We start from the raw sequence: 25,944 nt of genomic DNA, 5'->3' as shown, positions 1-25,944 counted from the left end.
ACCAATTTCTGTTTTTTATATCTCATTAGAACGACAATTACGTACACATTTCTATTTTTTTAAATTAAATTGCAAAATTAATTTTTTAGTAGCAAAATTTTTACAAAAACTAAAAAAAATGCATTTTTTCCCCTTGTAAATGCATCTCAAAACTTCAGAGAGCTAAGTAGAAGTTTCTAGCACTGTAAATGTTGAATAGTTAATGCAGCTTCGTAACCATATATAACGAATTAAATCTATTATTTGTATTATTCGAACAAAATAAATATAATTTGGCTAATCAAATTCAATTACAATATCTTCTCATACACAGAAAATACAGGACCTAAAGCAAAAAATCTTAAAGCGAAATATAAAACTGAGCTTTAAATTCTACATTAAAATTTAATGTTCTGTAAAAATAATTTGAGTTAATTTCAGTTTGATTAATTATGGTTTATGAAATATCATATATTCCCGATAAAAAACGAGGCTTATGGACGACATCCAATGATTTTATATATGCTGGCATTGCTTTGGCATTTCGTTTGGATTTTTTCTCCATGTCCTGGTTTTTCACCATACAATATCGGGGTGAGTACTAGAGAATTTCTATCGTTTGATCAACTATATTTAGCTGTTTTTTGTATTATCTTTTTTCAGATACTGCTATGATACCATCCTATCTAATAGCATTGGTACTATTTTCAATACCAATGATGGTAATACAATCGTTTTTGGGTCAATTTTCAACCAGCAGTTATATATCAGCATTTCGTTTAATACCTTTATTTAAAGGTAAGTTTGTACCACCTCTAATCACTAATCATAATCACTTTAAATCGCACCTATAGGTGTTGGTTATATAGCATTAGCTATCAATTTATGTGTGCTCGCATACTATAGTATTTTTGCGGTGGTACCTTTGGTCTATATGTTCGCCTCTATGCAGCCCACCTTGCCCTGGAGTTGTGAAGGTTTGAAGAAATGGGCCACTGACTTAACTGAGGAAGAAGAGATCAATGTAAGTTAATAAATTAATTGTTTGTTTTTTTGTTTGACTGCTACTAATTTAATATTTTTGTCTCAAGCTGTGTAATATACAATTTCAAAATGCTTCAGCTGATTTGGATGGAAATAAAACCTTATTTAAAAATCTTAATCATTATATACCATCTGTATTGTATTTTAAGTATGCTGGGTTTTCTTTATTTTAGGTTTTTTCTTTATTTTAGGATTCAATTATTGTTTTTTTGCTTTCAGAACTCTTTTCCATGATCAAAATTTATTCAGATATGACTCTATGGAGTTCACAATATCCTGGCAATTGGTTTTGTATTCCATTTTAGTTTGGACCATAGTTGCAGTTATAATTTATAAATTGTTTGATACCGAAAAGGTAATTTATTATTATAGTTTATATTCTCAAGAATCTAGCTATTTTGAAGTGATAGATAATTCAAAGTCTTAATTTACAGCTAGGTCAATTAATTCGTTATTCTGTATGGATTTTCGTTGGTTTATTGGTCATATGTTTAACACGCTTCAGTTTTCTGCCTGGAGCCGGTTCCGTTTATCAAAGGGTTTTTGCGCCAAATTTTTGGGATTATAAATCTAGTCTCAACATGATCCCAATATATGGCTTATCCGCCTCTGGCCCTGGTTGGGGTTTAATAATAACACTTTCAAGTTTTAATAAATTCAAAACAAACATCAAGAAATCAAGTTGGATAATTTGCTTGGGGCAAATGTTTGTAATTGTGGCACTAAGTTTATTGACCCATTTAACGGAAAGATACTTTAAAGGTACATACATATGTTTGGATATACGATAAACCTGAACTTTTTATAATTATTTTCTTTTTTTGCTTCTACAGTAACAACTGATAACAACTATTATTCACGTGTGGAGCGTGTTTCGTCTTTATATTTAGCCAGTGGCAGCGTTATGACTCACATGTTATGGCCCAACTTATGGTCTATATTATACTATTTCATGATGTTTTTGGGAGCTCTATTATTAATTGTAAGTTGGTCTATTATTTTTAAATATTGTAAAGTTTTTACCTATTAAAAACAGTTGTTTATTTACTTTTAATAAACCAAATTCTTTTAATTGTAAATAAAGCGATCAGTAGTTTAAAAATTGTAACTCTTTATTTATTAAAAATGTTACTTTCTATTAATATATACGCTTTAAAAACACACTTTATAATTTACAAGAATACATTGCTTAATACAGTTGATGTTAACTCTAACAGCGCTTACGATGTACTAACTCACTCACAACTAGCTGTTACTACTTATATATACAGCGCCATCTTCTAGAAGTCTCATGAATAATCTAACGGAAGAAAAAACTCGAATGTTCCATTTCCACATTGATCAGCTAGAGCTTTTAAAGCTGCTTCACAGTTAATATTGTCATACTTATAATCAATGTTAATAACAGCTTGTTATCAACATTGCACAGTGGTTTAGAAACTTTTTTTTTTGGAAATAATTCGGTATCTTGGGAAATAGAGTTACAAAATTTCACATGGTTTGAGCCGATGTGTTTTTTTTAGTCGATTTACTTTATCCCCCCAAAGTTGATCATCTCGGGTCTAAATTTTTTTTAAAAAATCTCCGAAAATCCATTTATGATCCGAATGAGCTGAAATTTTATATATTAATAGTCCTTGAGAAGATCTACAAAAAATACGCTTACAAGTGTAGGTTATTATTAGCCTATTGTCAAATCTATCAAAGCTATTCGAAAAACTCTTAATGAACAAGTTAAAGGCGATAGTGAATCATTTTGATTATATTCCAACTCAACAAAATTACTACAAATTTACTGGCTAATTGGTAAAAACTCGAGATTGAGTTTAGATTGTAAACTTTTGCTGTACAGCTCAATAATAAAACCCATATGGTGCTATGGAATTCAATTATGGGGCACGGCCTCAGCTTTTAATATTGAAAAAATTCAAAGATTCCAAAATAAAATATTAAGAATGATAACATCAGCGCCCTGGTATGTGAGAAATATTAATATTCATAAGGACCTAGGTGTATTCCTGGTAAAAAATTAAATAAAAAAACTAGCGGAGTCATATTTGAAAAAGTTACCAGCTAGCAGGTAACTCCTCCCTATAAAAAGTTATACGCACCAAAATTTGGAACTTGTAAAAAAGGCCGTATTTTTACATTATTTACCAAAAAATCCCATATATTTTTTCTTTTGTAGAAAAAAATTTTAAATAACGTCACAGTGGGCACTTTTCTAAAGTTTTTGGAACACATTTTCCCCGTTTTATGAATTTTGGTATTTGAAAATAAAGAATGTCAAAAATTCTAAATCCATTGATTTGAGACCCGAGGTGACCAACTTTGAGGAGCAGCGCACTGGCCCCTATTAGCGCTAGGAAGCTGACTCGTAAATCGACTCGAAAACACCTCAGCTCAAAACATGTGAAATTTCGTAACAATATCTGCAATAGTTCCCAAGATACCGAATTATTTCCAAAAAAAAATTTTCTAAACCACTGCACAGTGGTATGAGAATAAAAAAAGAGGGAATTAAATCTGTAACTTCTAAACCCTTAGTCCGATTTGAATGAAATTTCACATGCGCAAAGAGGAAGTGTAGTCGAGTTCAAGTATTGAATTTGTTCATTGTTAAAAGTTATATACATTATTGGAAAGTATACAAAATCCTATATACATTGATATATAACATGTCTACCTTATGTTTTTTACGTGTCAAATAAATTAGGGAAAACTAAACAACTCGCTGAGAATTTACCTAACATAGAAATTCATAAAAAAACATGTTGCCTACATAACAACATTTTTATACCCTACACCACCATAGTGGGGAGGGTATTATGCGTTTGTGCAGATGTTTGTAACGCCCAAAAATATTAGTCTAACACCCACCTTAAAGTATACCGATCGACTTAGAATCACTTTCTGAGTCGATTAAACGATGTCCGTCCGTCCGTCCGTCTGGTTGGCTGGCTGGCTGGCTGGCTGTCCATGTAAACCTTGTGCGCAGAGTACAGGTCGCAATTTTGAAGATATTTCGATCAAATTTGGTACATATTACTTTTTCGGCACAAAGACCAAGCCTATTGAAACTGGCGGAAATCGGTCCATTATTTCACCCAGCCCCCATACAAATGTCCCCTCGAAATTGGACTTTATCGGTCATAAATGTTTAATTTATCTATGTATCTACACAAATTTCGCTCCAAATAAGTTTTATATATACAAAATTCATGTCACCAAATTTTGTTACGATCGGTCCATAATTAGTCATAGCTCCCATATAGACCCGCTTCCGAAAATCACTTTAACGTGCATAAATCGCTTAAAAATGTCGGTATACACACAAAATTCAACATAGTTAACTTTAATATAGACATAAATCACACGACCTAATTTTATGGTGATCGGTCCATAATTGGTCATAGCTCCCATATAAGGCCCACTTCCGAAAATCACTCAAAAATAAAAATTATTAAAATTTTAAAATAAAAATATTTTTACTCATTTACTTGGTGTAGGGTATTATATGGTCGGGCTTGACCGACCATACTTTCTTACTTGTTATGAATGCAAATAACAGTGATAGGTAAATTATCTACGAGTTGTTAAGTTTTCCCTAATTAATTTGCCACGTAAAAAACATAAGGTAGACATGTTATATATCAATGTATAGAGGATTTTGTCTACTTTTCAAAAATGTATATAACTTTTGACAATTAAAAAATTCATGGAATACTTTTTTGAAAAATATGACAAAAAATGCTTTTTAATGAGTTTTGGCATAGATACAAATTTTTCAAATTGAAATAAAATTTTTATTTATGAATATTTTATAATGAAATTTTACACTTATATAAATTTTTTTATTGAAAATGGAAAAATAAAAACAAATTTTGAAACTTATAATCAGGAATCCGGCAATTCCCAAAAAGTATTGAAAAATCCCAAAAATGGGATTTTTTCGTTTTTTGGCTATAATATCCATACAAGGGCGGGGTTATCGGAACCCTTTACAAAATAATTAAGAACATATTGGGCCATCTAAAATAGGTTTCTATATTTTGATATCGACTATGCGATTTGAGAATTTTTGCCCTAAAGTTGAATTTTACATAAAAAATAGGCGTTTTTTGAATGGACCTGGTCACCTCGTTATCAAAAATTATCAATTTTTTTTCATTTAAAATATTTTGTTTAAAGTTAGTTTTTTAAAAAGTACAAATTAATTATACATCCTCTTAGAAATTTTTTCGATAACTTACAAAGAATAAAAGTACTTTTTTACCAAAAAAATTGCGAAAAATCGCCTTTTTAAAATTTTTTAAATTCAAATGCATGTAACTTTGGACCCAGTCATGAGAGAAAATGGAGAAAATCGGGAAATTTTTGGAACCGCGGTCATCAAAAAACTGGAGTAGGGTGGGTAAAAATGTTGAAAATTTAATTTTCAAATGCGAATATCTCCTAAGCTATAAGAGATAATTGATATTTATGTAGAGCTCGACGAGAAGATTCCACAAACGTAATTTTTTTGAAATCGGAACACAAACGAAGAAATAGGATTACCCGTGGTGTCCTACTTTGGGGACCCCTGGCCCCGCTCCTGGTGGGCCCATGAGGTCCAAATTCGACAACACTTCCGCTTTGCGCTTGTGAAATTTCATTCAAATCGGACTAAGCGTTTAGAAGTTACAAATTTATTTCCCTCTTTTTTTTCCTCATACCACTGTGCACTGTGCTTTGTTGATAAGTAGACGCTTCTACTGATGGAAATGTTTATAAACATGATGAATGTTGCAAAATGTCGTTACAGAACGATAAATTCAAATTGATAATGCAATGCCGTAACAATATAACTAATAAAATGTATATTAACGCCAGGATAAATAGGTGTATACAAATTTTCTTTAATTTCAGATTATACAATTAATTTCAATTTTGACTACAATATTTGATGAATTTGCCACGTTGAGAAAACGTAAGATGGAAATTTGTATGATGATTACCGCTGTCATAGGATTATGTTCACTGTATTTCACCTCAAATGTAAGTTGTCAGTACAATAACACAAATATTTCCTAAGGATAATAGAACAAGCACATCTTTTTTTAGCATGGAATTACCCATTTTAACTCTCTCTCAGCGGGTTCCTACATTACACAAATCGCCCTAAATCTATTGTTGATTCTAATTGTTCTTTGGATATATGGTCGCACCAAGTTGCAGCGTGACATCAAATTCATGACAAATAAACATTTCTCAACCTGGCAAATAAACAGTTTGAGATTTGTGGTTCCACTGTTTATGGCATTTTCGTTGGTAAGTATCAAATGTATATTTTCTATTTTCATAAAAAATATGTTAATTTATTGTATGCATTTTCAGCAAACTGCTATATCAGTAGCATCTCATGAATATGATATCGCTGTTCCTGGTATTCAGTTAATTTCCATGATTTTTGTTGGTTTGCCCTGGATGTTTATTCCTCTATATGTCATACGTTTCATGTGTCAGAGTATCGGTACAATAAAACAACGCTTTCTGCGTTGTTGTCGCCCCAACGACTGGTATCCGGTTGATGCTGAGGAGCAGCAACGTTACGAGGAAGCATTATTGTCTTAACGCATCAACTAAATCAGCGGTCGGCAATCATGGCAACCAGTGGCCGCATACTCATACAAATTATCAAATAAGAATAAAAAATCACAATTAATAACTGGTCAGATGACAACAGATAATGAAAATGCTTAACATGTTGTTATAATCGATGTTATCTTAATGAAATTTTAGGAATTACAGATTAAAATTTTTTTGAAATTCTCCTACTGTGTTGGAAAAACTGTCAAGCGAGGCACCCGGCGGGTTAACTTAATTTTAGTACGCTGAATCCAGTGGTTCTAACAGTTTTTTATACCCTCCACCACCATTAGTGGTGAATGAGGGTATACATGTGTAAGTTTGTCATTCCGTGTGTATCATTGAGAACGGCCGGATCGATTTAGACAATTTTTTTTTTAAAATATTGGCCATAGGTTTTTATGGAATGACAAAATTTACCACGCCCACTTTTACGCCCACTTTTTCGATTTATCCAAAATCGGAAAACGGCTGCACCGATTTGGCTAATTTTTTGTTTACATTTTCATAGTAATCCAATTTAAGTCTTTACTAAAATAAAAATTGACCACTCCAATTCCAAAATCGCAGGACGCCTGGACCGATTTGGCAATTTTTTCTTAATGTTCGCAATAATCCGCAAAAGCTTTTACACAAATAAAATTTGTCCCCGTTCACTTATCAAATACATCTGCAAAATACATCGATCTGTGATCACTCATATTTCAGACCAAAATTCGATTACTTATATAAAAACTCACAACTTAAATCATTAATAATTGGCCAATAATCGTTTAATCAAGAAACGGAGCTCGATCTGTCATCACTCATATTTCTGACAAAAACTCGATTTTTTATATAAAAACTCAAAATATCTAAATTCGCTAATAACTTGGTCAATAAGCGTTTAATCAAGAAAAAGAGCTCGATCTGTGATCACTCATATTTTTGGGCAAATATAGATTTTTTATATAAAAACTCAAGTTATCTAAATTCGCAAATAACTTGGCCAATAAGCGTTTAATCAAGAAAAGCAGCTGGATCTGTGATCACTCATATTTCTGAACAAAAATCTAAATTCGCTAAAAACTTTGCCAATAAGAGTTTAATCAAGAAAATGAGTTCGATCTGTGATCACTCATATTTCTGCCCAAAAATCGATTTTTTTTTATCAAATACATAAAAAAACTCAAAATATCTAAAACCGTTAGTAACTTGGCCAATAATCGTTTTATCAAAAAAGCAGCTCGATATGAGATCACTCATATTTCTGAACAAGAATAGATTTTTTATATAAAAACTCAAATTATCTAAATTCCCTAATAACTTGGCCAATAAGCGTTTAATCAAGAAAAGGAGCTCGATCTGTGATCACTCATATTTCTGGCCAAAAATCGATTTTTTATGTAAAATAACTCACAATATCTAAAATCGTTAGTAACTTGGCCAATAATCGTTTAATCAAGAAAAGCAGCTCGATCTGTGATCACTCATATTTCTCAACAAAAATTGATTTTTTATTTAAAAACTCAAATTATTTAAATTTGCTAATAACTTGGCCAATAAGCGTTTAATCAAGAAAAGGAGCTCGGTCTGTGATCACTAATATTTCTAAACAAAAATTGATTTTTTATTTAAAAACTCAGAATATCTAAATTCGCTAATAACTTGGCCAATAAGCGTTTAATCAAGAAAAGCAGTTCGTGACTGCTTTGAAAGCGTTTAATCTGTGAGCACTCATATTTCTGGCAAAAATCTATTTTTTATGTAACGAGCTGCTTCTTTTTTTAGATATTTTGAGTTTTTATATAAAAAATCGATTTTTGGTCAGAAATATGAGTGATCACAGATCGAGCTCTTTTTCTTGATTAAACTTGTCTGCAAATATTGTACACAATTGGAGTCATGTTTTGACATACGAGCATCGACTAGGTCCAGATTTTTATGTATATATTTAACCTTCGCTTTACCAATACCCACCCGGGTGACCACTCGGTTTTTGTTAGCTTAATAATTTTTTTCATTTTGTTTCGATTTAAATAAAATTTAGACTCAATGAACAAATTTTAGAGTTCTATATAATTTAATAAAAACATTTTAAACTTTTTATAAGGTTTTTTCGATTTTTTAAAATTTTGTTCATCGGATATATGTATAGAAGTGCAGTATCACCCGGGTGGGTATTGGTAAACCTCGTACATAAAAAACCTTTGGTAAAGCGAAGGTTAAAAAAAAAACGCTTACATTCATCTATATGTATTGTACTAGCCTTTCACAATTGTTAGTGTAAAACAAAATAAAGCAAAAAACTGTAACTTACAAAGATGTTTTTCCCACTCACTCAGGATCAGATCCTTTATAATAGAAAAATCGAAAAACACCATACAAAAATGTTTTTCAGACGGACTAATGCATTGTTTTTCAGGCTGCGGTTTCGGTCATCAAGAGCGGTGGGAATTGGTGTTATCGGATATATGGAGTTGATTTTCGTATATATCCCATTAGCCAGGCATATTGTATAAAAGACATTTCTTGTTTAACAGCGCAACTTTAAATGTGTTCAGTTTGAACATTATCTAAATCATCTGGTTAAAAAACTAAATAATTCTAACCCCCATAACACGATGTCTGATTATGAGTTAACTAATATTTATACTGACAGTTTTCATACAGTTTTAACCGACAGTATAACTATTAATTAACACATAACAAGGCATCGCACAGAGGGGCCAAATATACTAATTTTGCGAATTAATTGATAAAACAAATTTCAAATTTCAAGCTTATAAAGCACAAAATTCTACATCTCAGGCAAGAAATTAATGTGAAATATGTAACGGTATTTTTATAGTCACGTGTTGAAATTACATATTGTGAGGAAAAAACCTAAAAAAGTGATAAAAATTTGCGCAAATAAATACTATTTGTAATAAGTAATTTCGAAAAATTAACAAATCTAATCAGGTATTTATTGATAGTTTTGGTTAAATTTAAATTATTTGTGGAATTGGCTTTTTTATTAAGTTTTATAATGGAAATGCAAAAAAAAATGGATTTTATCAGTTCAAATGGACATAAAGCTGGGCAGAGAATTTAATATAATTTAAAAGCCTGGACAGTTAAGCGTTGTTGCAGAAAAAATTAGTTTGCGCATCGCATCGTAAGTTATATGTAAATTAGTAACAGTTTCACCCGTTAAGTCTACCAACAAAAAGCACTTTGCGATTCTGCTAAACGTTTTATCGCTGTCGTTGTTGTTGTTATTGTCATTGTTTTTTGTTTTATAAGAGATGTTCAAGTGTTGTGATTATTAATACCTGATTCACGTGTGAGTCAGGCCTGGGCGTGGCTATATTCTTGTATTATAATGAGATAAACAATAATAAACTTTTATGAATTCCTTTTCTTTATTTCAGTTTAGTTTTCCATCCGTTGAGTTTATAATCGTGAATGAATAGCAAGCGGGATTTTAACAATTTAACTCTCACGCACTCACGCTTGTATATGCTTGTTTAAAAGTTTTTTTGTGATTAATTCGAAGACTTCCCCCTCCTATATTCCTAAAACTTTGTTACAATATGCGGATTGGTCTAAGAGTTACTCACGTAAAATTTTACGAGCATCGCTTTTATTGTTGTTGAGATTTGAATAAATCCGTAAAAAAGGGCATTTGACCCCACTGTGCATGGTTTTTTTTGCGGTTAGATAAATAATTTTTTTCGATTAGAAAAAAATTTTAAATTTTGAATTAAATTAAATGAATTAAATGACGGTTGTCAAAAAAAGTAATATCGAACCATATGCTCTACAACCACTTTTCAATGGTTGTGGTTGGCAGAGCGAAAGAAAAATAAAGTTTTCCATAGGCAACGAGTATGATATTTGTCACTCTTTCACAAGCACTTTGAAATTTTCTTTTCTGAAACAAGCTGATACATATCTCTATAATTTGAGCTAATATCTATCAGGGTTATCTATACGACATCCAACTTCGTTCTGGAATGACGAGAATCTCTTTACGATATCGCGAAACATTTCTCAGATTTGAGATGTAAGATTGCCTGTTTTTGCACGACCTGATGGATCTGTCATAGCTAGCTTGATAATAAAATTTCGATTTTTGAACTGAAATTTCAATCAATCACATTTTCATCAAAAATCAACATTTTTGTTCTTGTCGATTTAAAATATTGCTACGAAATTGTATTTGAATTCAAATGTAACGGTTTCTAACGGCAGGTTTCAAGTTGCATCAAGTTTCTCAACATTTCTTTTCTTGGAGACTTCTAATTGTGGACAATGTTGTTTACCGTTCGATTAACAGAAGTTAACATAACTGTAGACATTATTAACATATCTGTGGATATTATTAACATAGCTGTGGAACATAAAATATTGAATAAAAGCTTTTAGTTAATCATGGTAGAACTTTCATGAAGCTACTGGAAATAAGGTATTTGATATCATTTTTGTAAACATATCGCCTATTTGCTGCAACAACGTCATAACTAGGTTTGGGGTCCGGTATTTCCCGGCCAGGAATTCCTGTAAAATTATTGCCGGGAATTCCCGGGAAATTTAAATTTTTTTCCCGGGAAAAACCGAAAATTTAAAATTAATTAAAAATACTTTAATACATTTAACTATAACATCTATGTTTGATGAATAGCTTGTTCCAAATATTAGTTTTAAACCCCATTAAGGATACAGTAGAAGTATTAAGTTCTATGACGAACATATAACATTATTTATATGAAATAATAGCGGTATTCACAATTTGTCTAACAAAAGAGCAGCAGAAACCAAAAACAAAATACATTAGAACTACTTTTTTACTTATTTGCTCTTTTGAAAGCATATGACGTAATTTTTGTTTTGGAAATATATTAAATTTTATTTTAAAATATATTTCATAAAAAAATATAATAAAAAATATGTATAACAGAAAAATTAAAAGAATGAAGCTTAAACTGCATTACAAATGCAATTAAAATATTGATCGACAGTGAATTATAAAGGTACATTCACAATGTATAAAATTTGGCTGTGGAACATAAAACATTGAATAAAAGCTTTTAGTTAATCATGGTAGAACTTTCATGAAGCTACTGGAATTTTATTTGCAGTCACATTTATCCGGTTTAGTTAATGGAAATAAACCACCATTTTTAAAAGGTAAAAATGTAACAATATAATACAGAGAATACAATATATTCTAATTTAAGAAGTCCAATCTGCGAATGCGCAAAAATTCAACTCGGTTGTGTAGAATTTTTATAGAGGAAATTTCTGCATGATACTTTTAACGATGATGTCTTTTGATGTTCCAAAACAATTATAAAAACACCACATATTATTCTAAATTGTCTTAAAATTTTTGGAATTTATTAAAACGTTGTACATCTTTTTCATGCAATTTGTACTAAGAAGATAGTTAAACACTATTACTTAACCCTTAACACTATATAACTAAACTACTTTTTAACTTTCTTTAACAATTCTAAAGTTTCAAAATTATTCATAGTTAGTTCTTTCATAATTTTTTGCGAATTCTTAAATTCATTATAGGCCAAGCGATAATCATCTTGAGCTGGTAACCAGAATTTAGCCTGCAACGAACGCAAGAAGTTCTCTTTTAGAGTGCCTTTGGGCAGTAAGATTTTCTTTAGCATATATAAAGGAATGCAAATTATAGAAATGGCACAACTGCACCAGCCCACTATAATGGCCCATTCGGGATAGCTTTGGTCATTATAACGCACGGGCCTATTGAAGACAATGGTGGTAAAGAAAATCGACTGTAAAGATATAAATTATGAAAAATATTAACAAATTAATGCATATTATTTGCACTTACCACCAAAATAAGTGGTGTTATATATTTCCAACAATAGCGCCAGATTATTTCGGGCTTTTTGCCAATCATAAAGTAAATGTCATCAATAAAGTTATCGACTCCATAAATCCAACCGACCATTATAATCTCAAATATACAAATCAAAATCACCGATACTGAAGCTGAATACCAATCCAGCAATTGCAAAATGAACATGCCTCCCTAATTATAAATTATAAAAATTGGTTTTATTTTTAAATTGCTTAGAATTGCTTCCATTATTTGTATTTACATTTGTAGTAAGTATGATGGACATGGAGAACATCAGAATACAGGAAATTAAGGTTACTGCAAATTTATATGGCCTCACTTTGGGAATTTCATCCAATATGGATGAAATTATGGCTTCGATCTGTACAAACTGTAAAGGAAATATTTAAGATGTAGCCTCTATATAATTTAATAATTAGGGAATTTACCACACTGTCCAACCCCAGCAAAAAAAGCATACTGAAGAATAGACCTGCCCATACTTGAGAAAACGGCAACATTGATATTGCCTGCGGGTAAGTTATAAATGCTAGACCGGGTCCAGATGTTGCAACAGTTGCCACTGGAATTCCAGTTTGATCTAAAAATATATATTACACAAATTTTAATAATTTTATACTAAAATTGCTTTTATAGAAAAATTGCTTGCAAGAGAAGCTACTATTCTATAGAAAAATTGCTTGCAAGGGACGCAACTTTTCTATAGAAAAATGTCTTGCTCGGGAAGCAACTTTTCTATAGAAAAATTGCTTGCAAGAGAAGCAACTTTTCTATAGAAAACTTGCTTGCAAGGGAAAAAATTTTTCTATAGAAAACTTGTTTGCAAGGGAAGCAAATTTTTAATAGAAAAATTGCTTGCAAGGGAACCACCTTGTCCATAGAAAATTTGCTTGCAAGAGAAGCAGCTTTTCTATAGAAAAATTGCTTGCAAGAGTAGCAATGGAAGCAACTTGTCTATAGAAGGGAAGCTAATTTTCTATAGAAAGATTCCTCACGTGGAATCAACTTTTCTATACAAAATTGCTTGCAAGGGAAGCATTATTTCAATAGAAAAATTGCCTGTAACGGAAAATTGTTTGCAAGGGAAGAAAATGTTCTATAGGAAAATTGTTTGCAAGGGAAGAAAATGTTCTATAGAAAAACTGTTTGCAAGGGAAGCAACTTTCTATAGAAAATATCTTGAAAGGGAAACAACCTTTCTATAGAACAATTACTTGCAAGAGTAGCTACATTTCAATGAACAATTGATTGTAAGGGAAACAACTATTCTATAGAAAAATTGCTTGCAAGGGAAGTAGCTTTTCTATATAAAAATTGCTTGCAAGGGATGCAACTTTTCTATAGGAAATTTGCTTGCAAGGGAAGTAGCTTTTCTATAGATAAATTGTTTGCAAAGGATGCAACTTTTCTATAGAAAAATTGCTCACGTGGAAGCAACTATAGAACAATGGCTTGCAACAGAAGCCACTTTTCTATAAAACAATTGCTTGCAAGAGAAGCAACATTTCTACAGCAAAATGTCTGCAATGAAATCAACAAAAAAGCTAACTATTCTATTGAAAATAAAATACTTACGTGACAAAAATCCCAATACCGAAAATACCACAAATCCCGCAAAAATACTCGTGGAACAATTTATAATCGGTATATAGATAGAATCACCTTTCGCATTATTACGAAAGTTATTAAAACTAGCCATATTGACAATACCACCCCAACCAGGGCCCAATGAGAAAAATATTTGTATGGCGGCATCAGCCCAAACTTTGAGATCTAATAGACGAGACCACTCTGGATAAATGTAAAATAGAATGCCTTTGGCGGCACCGGGTAATGTTACGCCACGTATAAATAAAATGAATAGTATGATGAAGGGAAAAGTGGCGGTAAAATAAACCACTTTACCGACCTGCAATGAATAGCATAATTATTTTTGAAATTATTAAACAAAACTCTGTAATAAACTTACGGTTTCAATGCCTTTAATAATGCACACATACACCATAATCCAGGCTATCAGTACGGCCAAAAAAAGCTGCCATTGAACAGTGCCAATTTCATCAATCCCTTTGGATATTTTTAAAATTTCTAAACTTGAAGTAAAAAAGTATGTATAATAACTTTAATGATGATGTGAATAACAAATAAATCAATAACTATTTCCTAATTATTTATTCAAAGGAACCAGAATTTCTTCTTAGAACCAGAATCTCACAATCATGTTTATTTTAAAGAAGTCTCAATAGAATTAACTTCAAATGATATTTTTCATTGATGTAGCACATATTTTAGACAGTCTTCTAAAGGAATCTCTATATGAACTATAACATTATATCATACTTACTGGAAAAACTCATCAGCTGGTGTTTTGAAATCTCCACGATGCGTAATATTACGATGAGCCATCTATGATAAATTTCAAAAATAAAATTAGAATAACTACAGCTATATGCAGATATCGGAAATAAATTCTTACCTCAGTCACCTCAATACAATTATCCGTATTCCAAGCATTCCCACAAGATTCCCACGGTAATTTGTCAGTAAATATATGTTTAAGAAACATTAAGGGATACGCTATGATTACCGAATAATAAACGGTACAAAGTATATTTACTACAACTATTGCATAGCCAGCTCCTGAAATCGGCAAATAAAATATGGTTTAGATATACACTGAATATATTTGTTGAGCTCGAAATACGTTGTGTACTTACCTTTGAATAAAGGAGCCAAGCGAAAGATTCCAATACATCCTAAACTAGAAAATTGACCCATAATAACTTCCATAAAAAATAATGGAATGCCACAGAAAAATAACATTAAAAGATATGGAACTAAAAATGCACCTGTAAAGTAGAAAGATAATGTGATAGGATAATATAAAGGATAAAAATTATTTATTAGAATGTTAAAATTTTGATACAATTATTTATTTGAGATTTATTAAATAGTTGACCGAACAGAATAAGCAGCTAATAGCTCTAATGCAATTCATTGCCAAAAAAGAAGGCATGGATCCAGCAATAAATACCTGATTATAAGCACTAATCTACTTAGGATAACGTTATCCCGATTCGAAGTTTTTTACTAATTACACGTTTACGGCTATTCCAAAAATAGTTTTTCTAGATCACTTAGTTTTTAAATGGAAAAATTAAAAATTAGTTTCAAGAGAAGTTATTTATGATGTTTTGAAGTTGTAACTTTAACCCTATGTCTCCAAGTAGAAATTTTTATTGCTAAACACAAGCAATAACGTCGACAGAACAACAGCACAGCGATTGCTGATTGCTTTAGGTGGAGAAAATGTTCGTCACAAATACAAATTTTTCAACGCGAGAAGTTCTATGAAAAACTGATGTGTATTTTGCTTATATTTTGTGTTGAATGATTATTTCACTAATTTCTTTGTTTTTTTTTTTTAATTTTGGTACTTAAATAAATAAAATATGTATAAATTATTTGCACTGAATAACAGAAAGAAGAAATTTTACATTAATGTCAACTAAACTGACAGCTTATTGCTCAGGCAATCAGTAAAGCAATCAGTAAAGCAATCATTGCGCAATGGATTGCTACATATGGCAATTTTCGGTCTACACTCGCAAATTTAATTGACGCAATCAAATTTGACAATTGCAGCAATAAATATTGCTACGTGGAGACCTGGGGTAAAGCAATCATTGCGCAATAGATTGCTATTTATGGCAATTTGCGGTCTACACTCGCAAATTTCATTGACGCAATCAAATTTGACAATTGCAGCAATAAATATTGCTACGTGGAGACTTCGTTAAGAATCTAAAACGAAGTGATCGAACAAAACTTAAAAAATTTCAGTACTCTATGGACTTAAATAAAACATAATTGCTAAATGACAACCTCTGCATTTTATTTTTTTGGTTCACTTTAAACATCAGTATCTCTTTTGTCAATATTTGGACCAGAAAGGCATAAACAGGGGAAAACGGTAAAATTGGTATCTTTAGTTCTTAAACAATCAAGACTAAGCGGATTTGATTGAAATTTGCAACGAAGATACATATTAACATCAATGGGCTATTTATATTTTTATAACTTGGACCTTGAAGGGATGAAAAGGGGAAAATCGGGAAAAAGTTTATATTTAATATGGAATGTCTGGTAAGTTACGATTGTGCGCTGCTTAACGCAAAATTGACGGGATTGTATAAATCATACAATCACCCATACTAAATAAATAGTTATTTTCTAATATCTGCAGAACTATAATTGTGACAGTCTTCAAACTTTATACGAATCAATTCCTTATCACTGCATGAAGTTTAACCTAAAATGGGACGGACCGGAACAACATACAAAGTAAATAGTTATTTCTGGAGAACTATAATTGTAGAAGTCTTCAAAGTTTGTCTAAAATGGGCGGTATTGATTTAGTGGGCGTGGTAACTCCTATATAATGTAAATTGTACACATTTACTTTGTACACATTTATTTCTTATCACTATACGGAGTTTGGTTAAAAACGAGCGGGATTTGTATTTGTGGGCGTGTCACCTATCACACAAAGTAAATAGTTATTTTCGAATATCTGGAGTACTATAGTTGAGAAAGTCTTCAAACTTCATATAAATCAATTGCTTATCACTGCATGAAGTTCAACCAAAAATAGAAGGGACCGGAAATGGGGGTAAGTCAGAACTATAATTACGATATTCTTCAAACTTTGTCCGAATAGCTATATTATCATTTTACATAGTCTGGCCGGAAATGTGCGGAAGTGGATTAGTGGGCGTGGCACCTCATACAAAATACATACTTAATTTTAAATATCTGAATAACTAAAATTGTGAGACTCTTCAAAATTTATCCGAAACATTTTTTTTATGTAATTTGTCTGAAAATGTGCGGGTTATTAATAGTGGACATGGAACTTCACATACAATATAAATATATATTATTAAATATATGGTGGATTGTATTAGAGAAATCCGTAAAATTTTTAAGGATTTATTTTGTTACCATGTTACGTAGTTGGCTGAAAATGTGCTGGATTGTATTAGTTATTTTCGAATATTTGCAGAACAAAAATTGTGAAAGTCTTTAAGATTAGTACCACAGTACGAAGTGTAGCTAAAAATGGGCGAGTTCGAAACAGACATTACTTTGTCTGAATCACTTTGTAATATTTTAGGATGTTTGGCTGAATAGGGTGGAATCGGATTAGTAGGAATGAACCCTTTCATGTAAAGAAAATAGTTATAATTGAATATATAATAGTTAAAATAATGCTTCAAATGAGTTAAAGTATCAACATTTTTTAAAAGAGCAGGATATTTTTTATAAATTCCTGAATTAATTATATTCATTTATTTATTATACAAAATCCTTTCACATTTTTTATTTTACTACCATAGGGGTAGCGAAATGCACCGGGTCAAGATAGTGTTCAGCATATATTGCATTTGATCTGGGTCATAACATGTTTTATTTAAATATTTGACATACATATGTATTTAATTGCCCAATTATATCTGAAAAATTCGAGTTATGAGACTTACTGCACTAATTTTTTTTTCTTTAATATTGGGTGAATGACTTAAAAATGCGGAATTTTTTTAAATTGTTAGCTTTTATTTTGCAACATTTGCGTTGTCATGATGATATATTCATATCTGGCAGTTTTTCGTCAACTGCTCGCATGAAACGAATCAGTTGCATTCGGTACAGGTTCCCTGTGATGGTCTGGCCAGATTTCAGCAGCCCCTTCGGTCCCACCAAAAACAGAGCATTATTTTTGCGAAATGGATATTTGGCTTTGGTGTGATTCGGCTGGTTGGCCGGGCTTCACATACGATCTCACGCTTCGAGTTATCGTAATGGATTCAATTATCATCGCAAGTAATGATTCGGTGCAAAAATTATTTTCTTTTCAAAATTGTATTTCAAGGTCTCTTGGCTTCAATTCGTATGTTTCCCGATTTCTCAGCTTTTGAATGAATCCTGATACTCGCAAACATTTTGAAATTACAGCTTGAGCAGCTACTAATGATTTTTCAAGCTCTTCTTGAGTTTGACAAGAATCTTCATGGATTAATGCCTCCAATTCTTCCGTGTCAAAACCACCACTTCTGAACAGATGGAACAAATTCACCATAAGCTTCGGTAAGCTTTTTTTCAAACCAAAAAAAGAGCGAGTAAAATTTAAAAAAACTAATAAACATAAATATCTATTGAACTAAAAGAGATAACTTACATATTTATGCATGTTTTTGTAGATCTTCTCAAGGACTATTTATATTTTAAATTTCAACTCATTCGGATCATAAATATATTTTTTACGATCTTTTATTCTACAAAAATGATGTACTCAATATTGCCTTTCAGAATTATAGGGTAGCTATTCTGTCAAAAAGTCTTAATTTGTTGGACAGTGTATTTAATTTGTAAAGAAATTATTCCTTAATGTATTCAATACGATTGAAGTACTAAGGAATAGATTCGTGATCAATGCTTTAATGGAATGAAGAAGAATCTAATTTGATTTTAAAAAATTGAATTTGGTATTAATTATTAAAAAAGAGCTATCTCAATAGCATTTATTATCACTTTCGGATAAATTCCGTCTATTCCTGAGGGCTTATTGTGAAATAAATTTGGCAAATACTACATTCAGGTTGTTTTCGATCTAAATGTCGGTCTGCATTTTAGCAATCCAATTACCATATTACAATTTATTAAAAATTACTATTTAACTTACCGCCACCACTGCGATAGCAAAGATATGGAAAACGCCAAACATTTCCCAGACCAACCGCATAACCTAGACATGATAATATAAATTCGGTCTTTGAACCCCAACGACCTCGATTTTCATCGGGAGTGTATTTGTCAGCTCCAGCAACATCAGCAACAGTTGACTTTGTGTTTAAACCGCCACTATAGTTTTCAGCATCAGTTTGTTGTTGCACATGTTTCGCACTAGACATTTTCAAATTTATAACAAATCTCACACCAAGGCGAATATATTTACAATGTATTAAGAAAATAAAGAAAAAAACAATTCTGTTCACTTAAAATTTGAATGCGAGTGCACAATGGTGTAGAAAATTTTAAAATTCGTTTTTAAGTGTTGTGTTTAATTTGTTTCTAAATTTAGTAACACTTGATTTTCACTTTTAAATATGTACTTTAATAGTTTGATCATAGTTTTTATGGATTTTTATATTTTCCTTTAAACGTACTTAGGTATTTGCAAATGTATTTTTTTTTAAATATTCCTTTCTATTCACATTGCTTTACTTCTTGGGGAGAATTTCCACATTGTAACCGTTCAAAAACTCGATGTCAACTAAATTGAATTTGTGTTTTGGATTTGAAGAACTTTTTTACATTTTGAGATTTTTTTTCTTTGCATTTTTCCTTTTGCGCCCCCATTTCCGTCACTCCCCAAATTACGTTGTCTTGATCCATGTATTTGTTGTTGCTGCCACAGCAGATGTTGCTATTTTCTCATTCTTTAGTAAATTTTTGTCTAAATTTGTGTGAATTTTTTTAGTTTTCACTTGTAGGTACTCGTTGAGAGTGTTTTTTTTATTGTTGCTAATTTAAATGATTAAGCATCGTCAATTTAAGTATGAGGAACTAAACAAAAAAAAAATATAAAATAAAATGAATAAATAACTAAATCGTTTTTGCAACAAACTAAACACAAGGTGCCATACGCGCCATATGACAAATATCTACACAATAAGAGAAGTTCACAACTATTAAGGTTGTTATAGTGTTAATGACATTTTGTTAATTTATTAAACAGTAGATAATCAAAGAATTATTTAATAATCTAAACATCAGAGTGGAGTAACGAGGGTTTTAACAAAAGTTTTACACAACTGTTTGACAATAAGTACTCGTATGTCTAAAAAAAAAATATTATTTATCCGTAGTTGCTGTAATGAATTTCTCTTTCATCCTGTGTCCTGTTTAATCAATTGTTACTTTTATTTAATATGGTGAATGTACTAATGGTGAATTTTAATTTTTGGATTACAGTACGAAGCATGGGCTGAGATATGCTAATAGCTCAATCTTTATTCTAAAATAACCGTAGGGTTCCATTTTTTTTAATTATTCTTATATTCTCCACCACCAAAAGTGCTGAATATATTTATTTTTGTCATTCCGTGTCTAACATTGGGAAATATTCACCAGAGACCCAAAAAAATATATGTATATATTCTTGATCCGTCTGTCTGTCTGTCTGTGTAAAACACTATCGTCCAAAATACATAACCGAAATTAATGAAATTTATACCGTAGCAAAATCAGATTAGCTGAACCAAAGTTATTGACCAAAATGTAAGACCTCCAAAAATTTTGATAATTTTCACATACTGCATGCATATTATTGATTATTTTTTGTAAACACATTGCAGATAACACCGTACAACAAAAAGAGAAAAAATCGTTAGACACGAACCGGATCGTTAGATCCTCTATCCTTTTTAAAGGACTTCAAAGTTTCAAAGAAGTACATTTTTCAAAAAATATTTAAAAATACTTCTGCTGCTCCAACAATACCAAATTTGATGTCAAAAGAACAAGAAGAGTTGTGAAATATTTTGTATTATCTTTATTTTATCCTGTCAGGATCAGAAGATGTCAAAAAAAAACCAAATTTTGTGACGATCGGTCCTTAATTAGTCATAGCTCCCATATAAGGCCCACTCATTTGGACCACAAAATAAAAAACTGAGAACGCAATTTGGCTCCGTTTAATCTCTAGTTTCAGACTTTTATCATCTGGTTCGTGTCTAATATTGAGTGTCGTACGGTGTTATAAAAGGACAAATTGTTAAAAATGTATGAATCGGACAATGATTTCTCCTAGCTGTCATTTAAATTTCTCTCCGGAATATGGCTCTATGGCTTACAAAAAGTATCCATACAAAATGCAGCAAAAATAAGTTTGGAGCAAAAAGGAGTATTCCTTTAATGGAGTGGAACGGAGTAATTGAGACATCTGCAAGTCCTTGGAGTTCGCCCGTAGTTTTAGTTAAGAAGAAAGACGGCAGCACCAAATATTGCGTTGATTATAGAAAGCTGAATGACGCACAGTGGTATGGAATAAAAATCTGTAACATCTAAACGGTTAGTCCGATTCGAATGAAATTTGACATGCACAAAGAGGTAGTGCTGCAGAGTAATCCGGAATCTCGCATATCCCAAAAAAGGGTTGAAAAATCCCAAAAATGGGAATTTGTCCTTTTTTAAATTATTTAAATTCAAATGCATATAACTTTGACTGACACCTTGATGAAGTCATTAAACAAATATCAGTGACTGGACTAAAATGAGTAAATTCACTTAATTGTGAATAAATTCGAAAAAATCAATCGATTTTTATGATCGATATCTCATTTAGTTGCTATTATATTTGGGTTTGCGATAAATCAATAAACCTGAACCATTTCTGCCGTATTCGATTTTTCATGAGTTTTTTAAAACCAAAAAATTTGCTATTTTCATGTAAAAAATATATTTTTTGCTTCAATTTGTTATTATAACTCCGAATATACTGAGCCGATTAAATAAACAGATTAAAGGTTATGTAAATTGGAACTTTTTTAAGTTTACTTAAATAATATCAGACTAACAATTTTTAAGTTATCATAAATTATGTGGAGAAACATCTACAAAAATTCGCAATTTTGGAAAAAAAATCTATCCATAGAATTCAAAAATTTTACTATTTTTGTACTTTTTTTAATTCCTTCTATTACAAATTGAATGGTTGTAAAAAGTTTTAATTCAATTTGTAATAGTTTAATATTAAAATCAATATACATTGCGCAAATACGAAATATACATATATACACTTTTCTAAATTGAATATTTAAATGTATGTAATTACAGAGAAAATCATAAAATATTCATAATAAAAATTTAAACCCATTGGTTAGGATATAAATATATATATTAACATATTTATTTGTCATAATATTTTTATATCTTATCATTTGGGAACTTTTACTAATTTATATTGGTGTGGTGCAAATCTATTTCTGTCATTATATAACAAAACTGCCAAGAAAAAATTAAATAAAAAATATTGTTCAATAATTTCTATTTAAATAAAATAAATTAAAACAAGTAAGAGAGCTATATTCGGCTGTGCCGAATCTTATATACCCTTCACCAAATTATACTTTCAAATAAATTTGTTTAAATATTTTTAGGTAAACAAAATTTAATTTTATTTTTTTAATTTTTTTCCAAAATTTTTAAAATTTTTTTTTTTAGTTTTTAAATTTTTTTGAAAAAAAATTTATGACAAAAAAAAATTCGGGTTAAAAAATATTTTTCCGGATTTTGATCCATTGTAGGTCCAACTTACTATAGCCTTATCTACATCGTTGCAATGGACTTTGAAATATCTATCATTAGATATCCATATTGTCTATATTAATGACTTAGTAATCCAGGTTTTTTGCTCATATCTCCGTTATTTATGGACCGATTTTGCTGATTTTATATAGCAAACTTCTCGAAAGCATGTCTGACAGAATTATTGAAGATTTGGATCCCGAAGATATCTGGGGTCTTCAGAAAATTGATTTCAACAGACGGACAGACAGACAGACGGACATGGCTTAATCGACTCCGCTATCTATAAGGATCCAGAATATATATACTTTATAGGGTCGGAAATGAAAAATGTAGAAATTACAAACGGAATGACAAACTTATATATACCCTTCTCACGAAGGTGAAGGGCGTAAAAATGAGCGAATGTGATTTTCCTCCGACGACTTAATTGAAGGTGTAAATTATGACCCCCCAAAAGAAAAACGACAAAAACGATTTCGCGAAAGAAATAGCAGCCGGTCATTCTTTGGGTATACATATCACTAAATAGATAAATTACCATTTTTAAAGAAAGTTTGCAGCATTAGCGTGTAGAAACTTTACAGTTTGCCATAATTTTGTAAAAATTAATGAAATTATTGAAGAAATACACAACGAATACAACCTCAATAACAGACAAATAGTTGCTACAGTAACAGACAATGCGTAAAATTTCATCAAAACATTGAAGGAATATGGAATTGAGACTTTTTATGATTCATCGGATTGTTTAAATGAAGATGATGAATTCGAGTTTCATAATGACGATATTAAGAAATATCTTCCTGCCCATTTACGGTGATGCTCTCACACACTAAGTCTTTTAGCCTCCAAAGATTTTGAGTCAAATTTTAAGAAATTTCATAAGAAGGTAAAAACATTTATTTTGGGACATTCTTTAAAATGTCCTGTAATAACCCGGTGGAATTCACTTTTCAACGCTTTTGTTCAACTTGTGCAAATAAAAGAAAAACTTAAGAATATTTCAGCAATTTTAGAACTTACACCCTTTACCGAAAATTTTCATTATACACACTCCCCAACTTCAGAATACCTAAATTACATGATAGATCAATCCACTGAAATCCAAATGCTGAGTAGGTATCCGAAACTTAAGAATCTTACATCATCGACGCCAGTGGAATGAATGTTTTCATACGAGGGTTTAGTTTAAAAAATTATTTAATTCAATTTGTAATAGATTGAATTTGAAAAAAAATGTTTCATTCATAGTGAATTTAACATTGCACTATAGGTTAAACGGTTACCAAAACTGTGCTAAAGTCCAATTTTTCAAATGCAAATATTGCACTTGTTTTAATGCCATTTTGTTTTTGGTAAATATTAAATTCCATTGGACAACAAGCAGTCAAAGACATTGCATCGTAATTACTTAATACATTTTGTTGAAAAGCCTGTATTGCTTTCAAATTTTCAATTACATGTTTAAATAATTTCGCGAGTTATAAACAAGAAAGTGAAAATGGAGAACAATAAACTAAGTAAGTAAGTAATGTTTTTTGTTAAAAAATGTGATAAAATTGTTTAAAAGTGCTGTGATTGTTTTCAAAATGTAACTTCGTGGAAGCTTTTAAAATTTCGGCAAAGTTCGGCAGATTAAATGAAATCAGAAATGAATATATTGAAATGTTATAAACCAATTTTCATTTACATATAATAGCCCTTTTTAGCCGTTTTCGAATAATACTATCTTTTTTAGGTTTTTTTTTAAATTTGGCTTAACGAAAATTCAAAAAAAGAAAAATTTTATGCCGTTTTCAAACATGTAGTGGACAAAATTGAAGTAAACGTATTTTCAGATGAAGTGGAAAAGCATATAACGAAAACAATAAATTTGTTATACCCTACACCACCATAGTCGGGAGGGTATAATGCGTTTGTGCAGATGTTTGTAATGTCCAAGAATATTAGTCTAACACAAACCTTAATATGGTACATATAATTTTTTCGGCCCAAAGACGAATCCTATTTAAATTGGGTAAAATCGGTCCATTATACCACCCCATACAAATTTCCTCCCGTAATTGGACTTTATCGGTCATAAATTTTTAATTTATATATGTAGGTATCTACACAAATTTTATATATACGGAGTTCATGTCAGCTAATTTTATGATGATCGGTCCTTAATTAGTCATAGCTCCCATATAATACCCGCTTCCGAAAATAACTTTAACGTGCATAAATCTCTTAAAACAACAGAAAATTCAACTCTCATAAAGAAAATAATCACACGACCTAATTTCATGACGATCGGTCCATAATTGGTCATAGCTCCCATATAACCCACTTCCGAAAATCACTCACGAATATGAATTATTGAAATTTTAAAAGCAAATGAGACTCTTGACAAAGTTTCCTTGCAATCTATTTTACTTCATATTGCTGAAAAAGTTTTGAGATGCAAAAAGACGCTGTAATGGAAGCGGAGAAGACATATTTTTTAAGCTCCGAATTAATATTAATATTAAGCTGTACCTCAGATCCATTAATTTCCACATAATTTTTAGATAGGCGCTTTCAAAACCGAAAACGTTCCACACTTCTACCAGAAGTAATTCAACTGTTATGTTGCAGTGAATCCATGGAAGAATTAATGTATTAAGTTTGCATTTATGATTGTAAATGGGTTAATTTTTGGTCATTAGTGGGTTAAATTCCATTTTTTAATAGAATTCAGGATGCACTAAGTAAGGTGAAATCAACCACACAGCTGATTTTTATTTATCTATTTTGAAAGTGCTTGTGTTTTGTCAAACTGAATTTATTTTGAAAAAATAATAAATTTTATTTTCAAAGAAAAAAAATTTTAAATCAAAAAACATGAATGAAAATGTGAATAGAAAGATGTCATATAATGAAATTTGGATAAAGCACTATTAAACCGTTGTTCTTTCTCAAAAATAATTTAAATTTAACGGCCGTTTTTTAGTTAATATGCAAAAATAAAATTTGTTTATTTTTTATTTGACAAATTCAATTTTGACAAAACCTATGCTCTTATCAGCAAGAAATAT

The 25,944-nt window shown here is 30.7% G+C and overlaps 2 protein-coding genes across 2 annotated transcripts; one reads left to right on the top strand and one right to left on the bottom strand.

The window, feature by feature from the left end:
• Positions 1–431: 431 nt before the first annotated feature.
• LOC135950489 (sodium- and chloride-dependent neutral and basic amino acid transporter B(0+)-like) lies at positions 432–6,707 on the top strand. The gene is given in 11 exon segments (XM_065500027.1): positions 432–573; positions 643–777; positions 834–1,003; positions 1,071–1,171; positions 1,243–1,378; positions 1,458–1,785; positions 1,857–2,005; positions 5,932–6,060; positions 6,127–6,333; positions 6,400–6,625; positions 6,628–6,707. Coding segments are annotated over 11 exon segments (1,803 nt in total).
• Positions 6,708–12,084: 5,377 nt separating this feature from the next.
• On the bottom strand, positions 12,085–19,488 carry Ntl (Neurotransmitter transporter-like). Its single transcript, XM_065500025.1, has 10 exons — positions 19,260–19,488; positions 15,235–15,366; positions 14,994–15,157; positions 14,862–14,923; positions 14,487–14,610; positions 14,093–14,426; positions 12,946–13,097; positions 12,759–12,887; positions 12,488–12,688; positions 12,085–12,428 (listed from the first exon to the last, which is right to left on the bottom strand). Exons 1-10 carry the CDS (start codon positions 19,486–19,488, stop codon positions 12,105–12,107), a joined length of 1,851 nt encoding a protein of 616 aa, XP_065356097.1. The 3' UTR covers positions 12,085–12,104.
• Between the last annotated feature and the right edge of the window lie 6,456 nt (positions 19,489–25,944).

This window comes from Calliphora vicina, chromosome 2, assembly GCF_958450345.1.
Source record: "Calliphora vicina chromosome 2, idCalVici1.1, whole genome shotgun sequence".
Classification (NCBI taxonomy): Eukaryota; Metazoa; Arthropoda; class Insecta; order Diptera; family Calliphoridae; genus Calliphora; species Calliphora vicina.
This window is presented reverse-complemented; position numbering and strand designations above follow the sequence as displayed.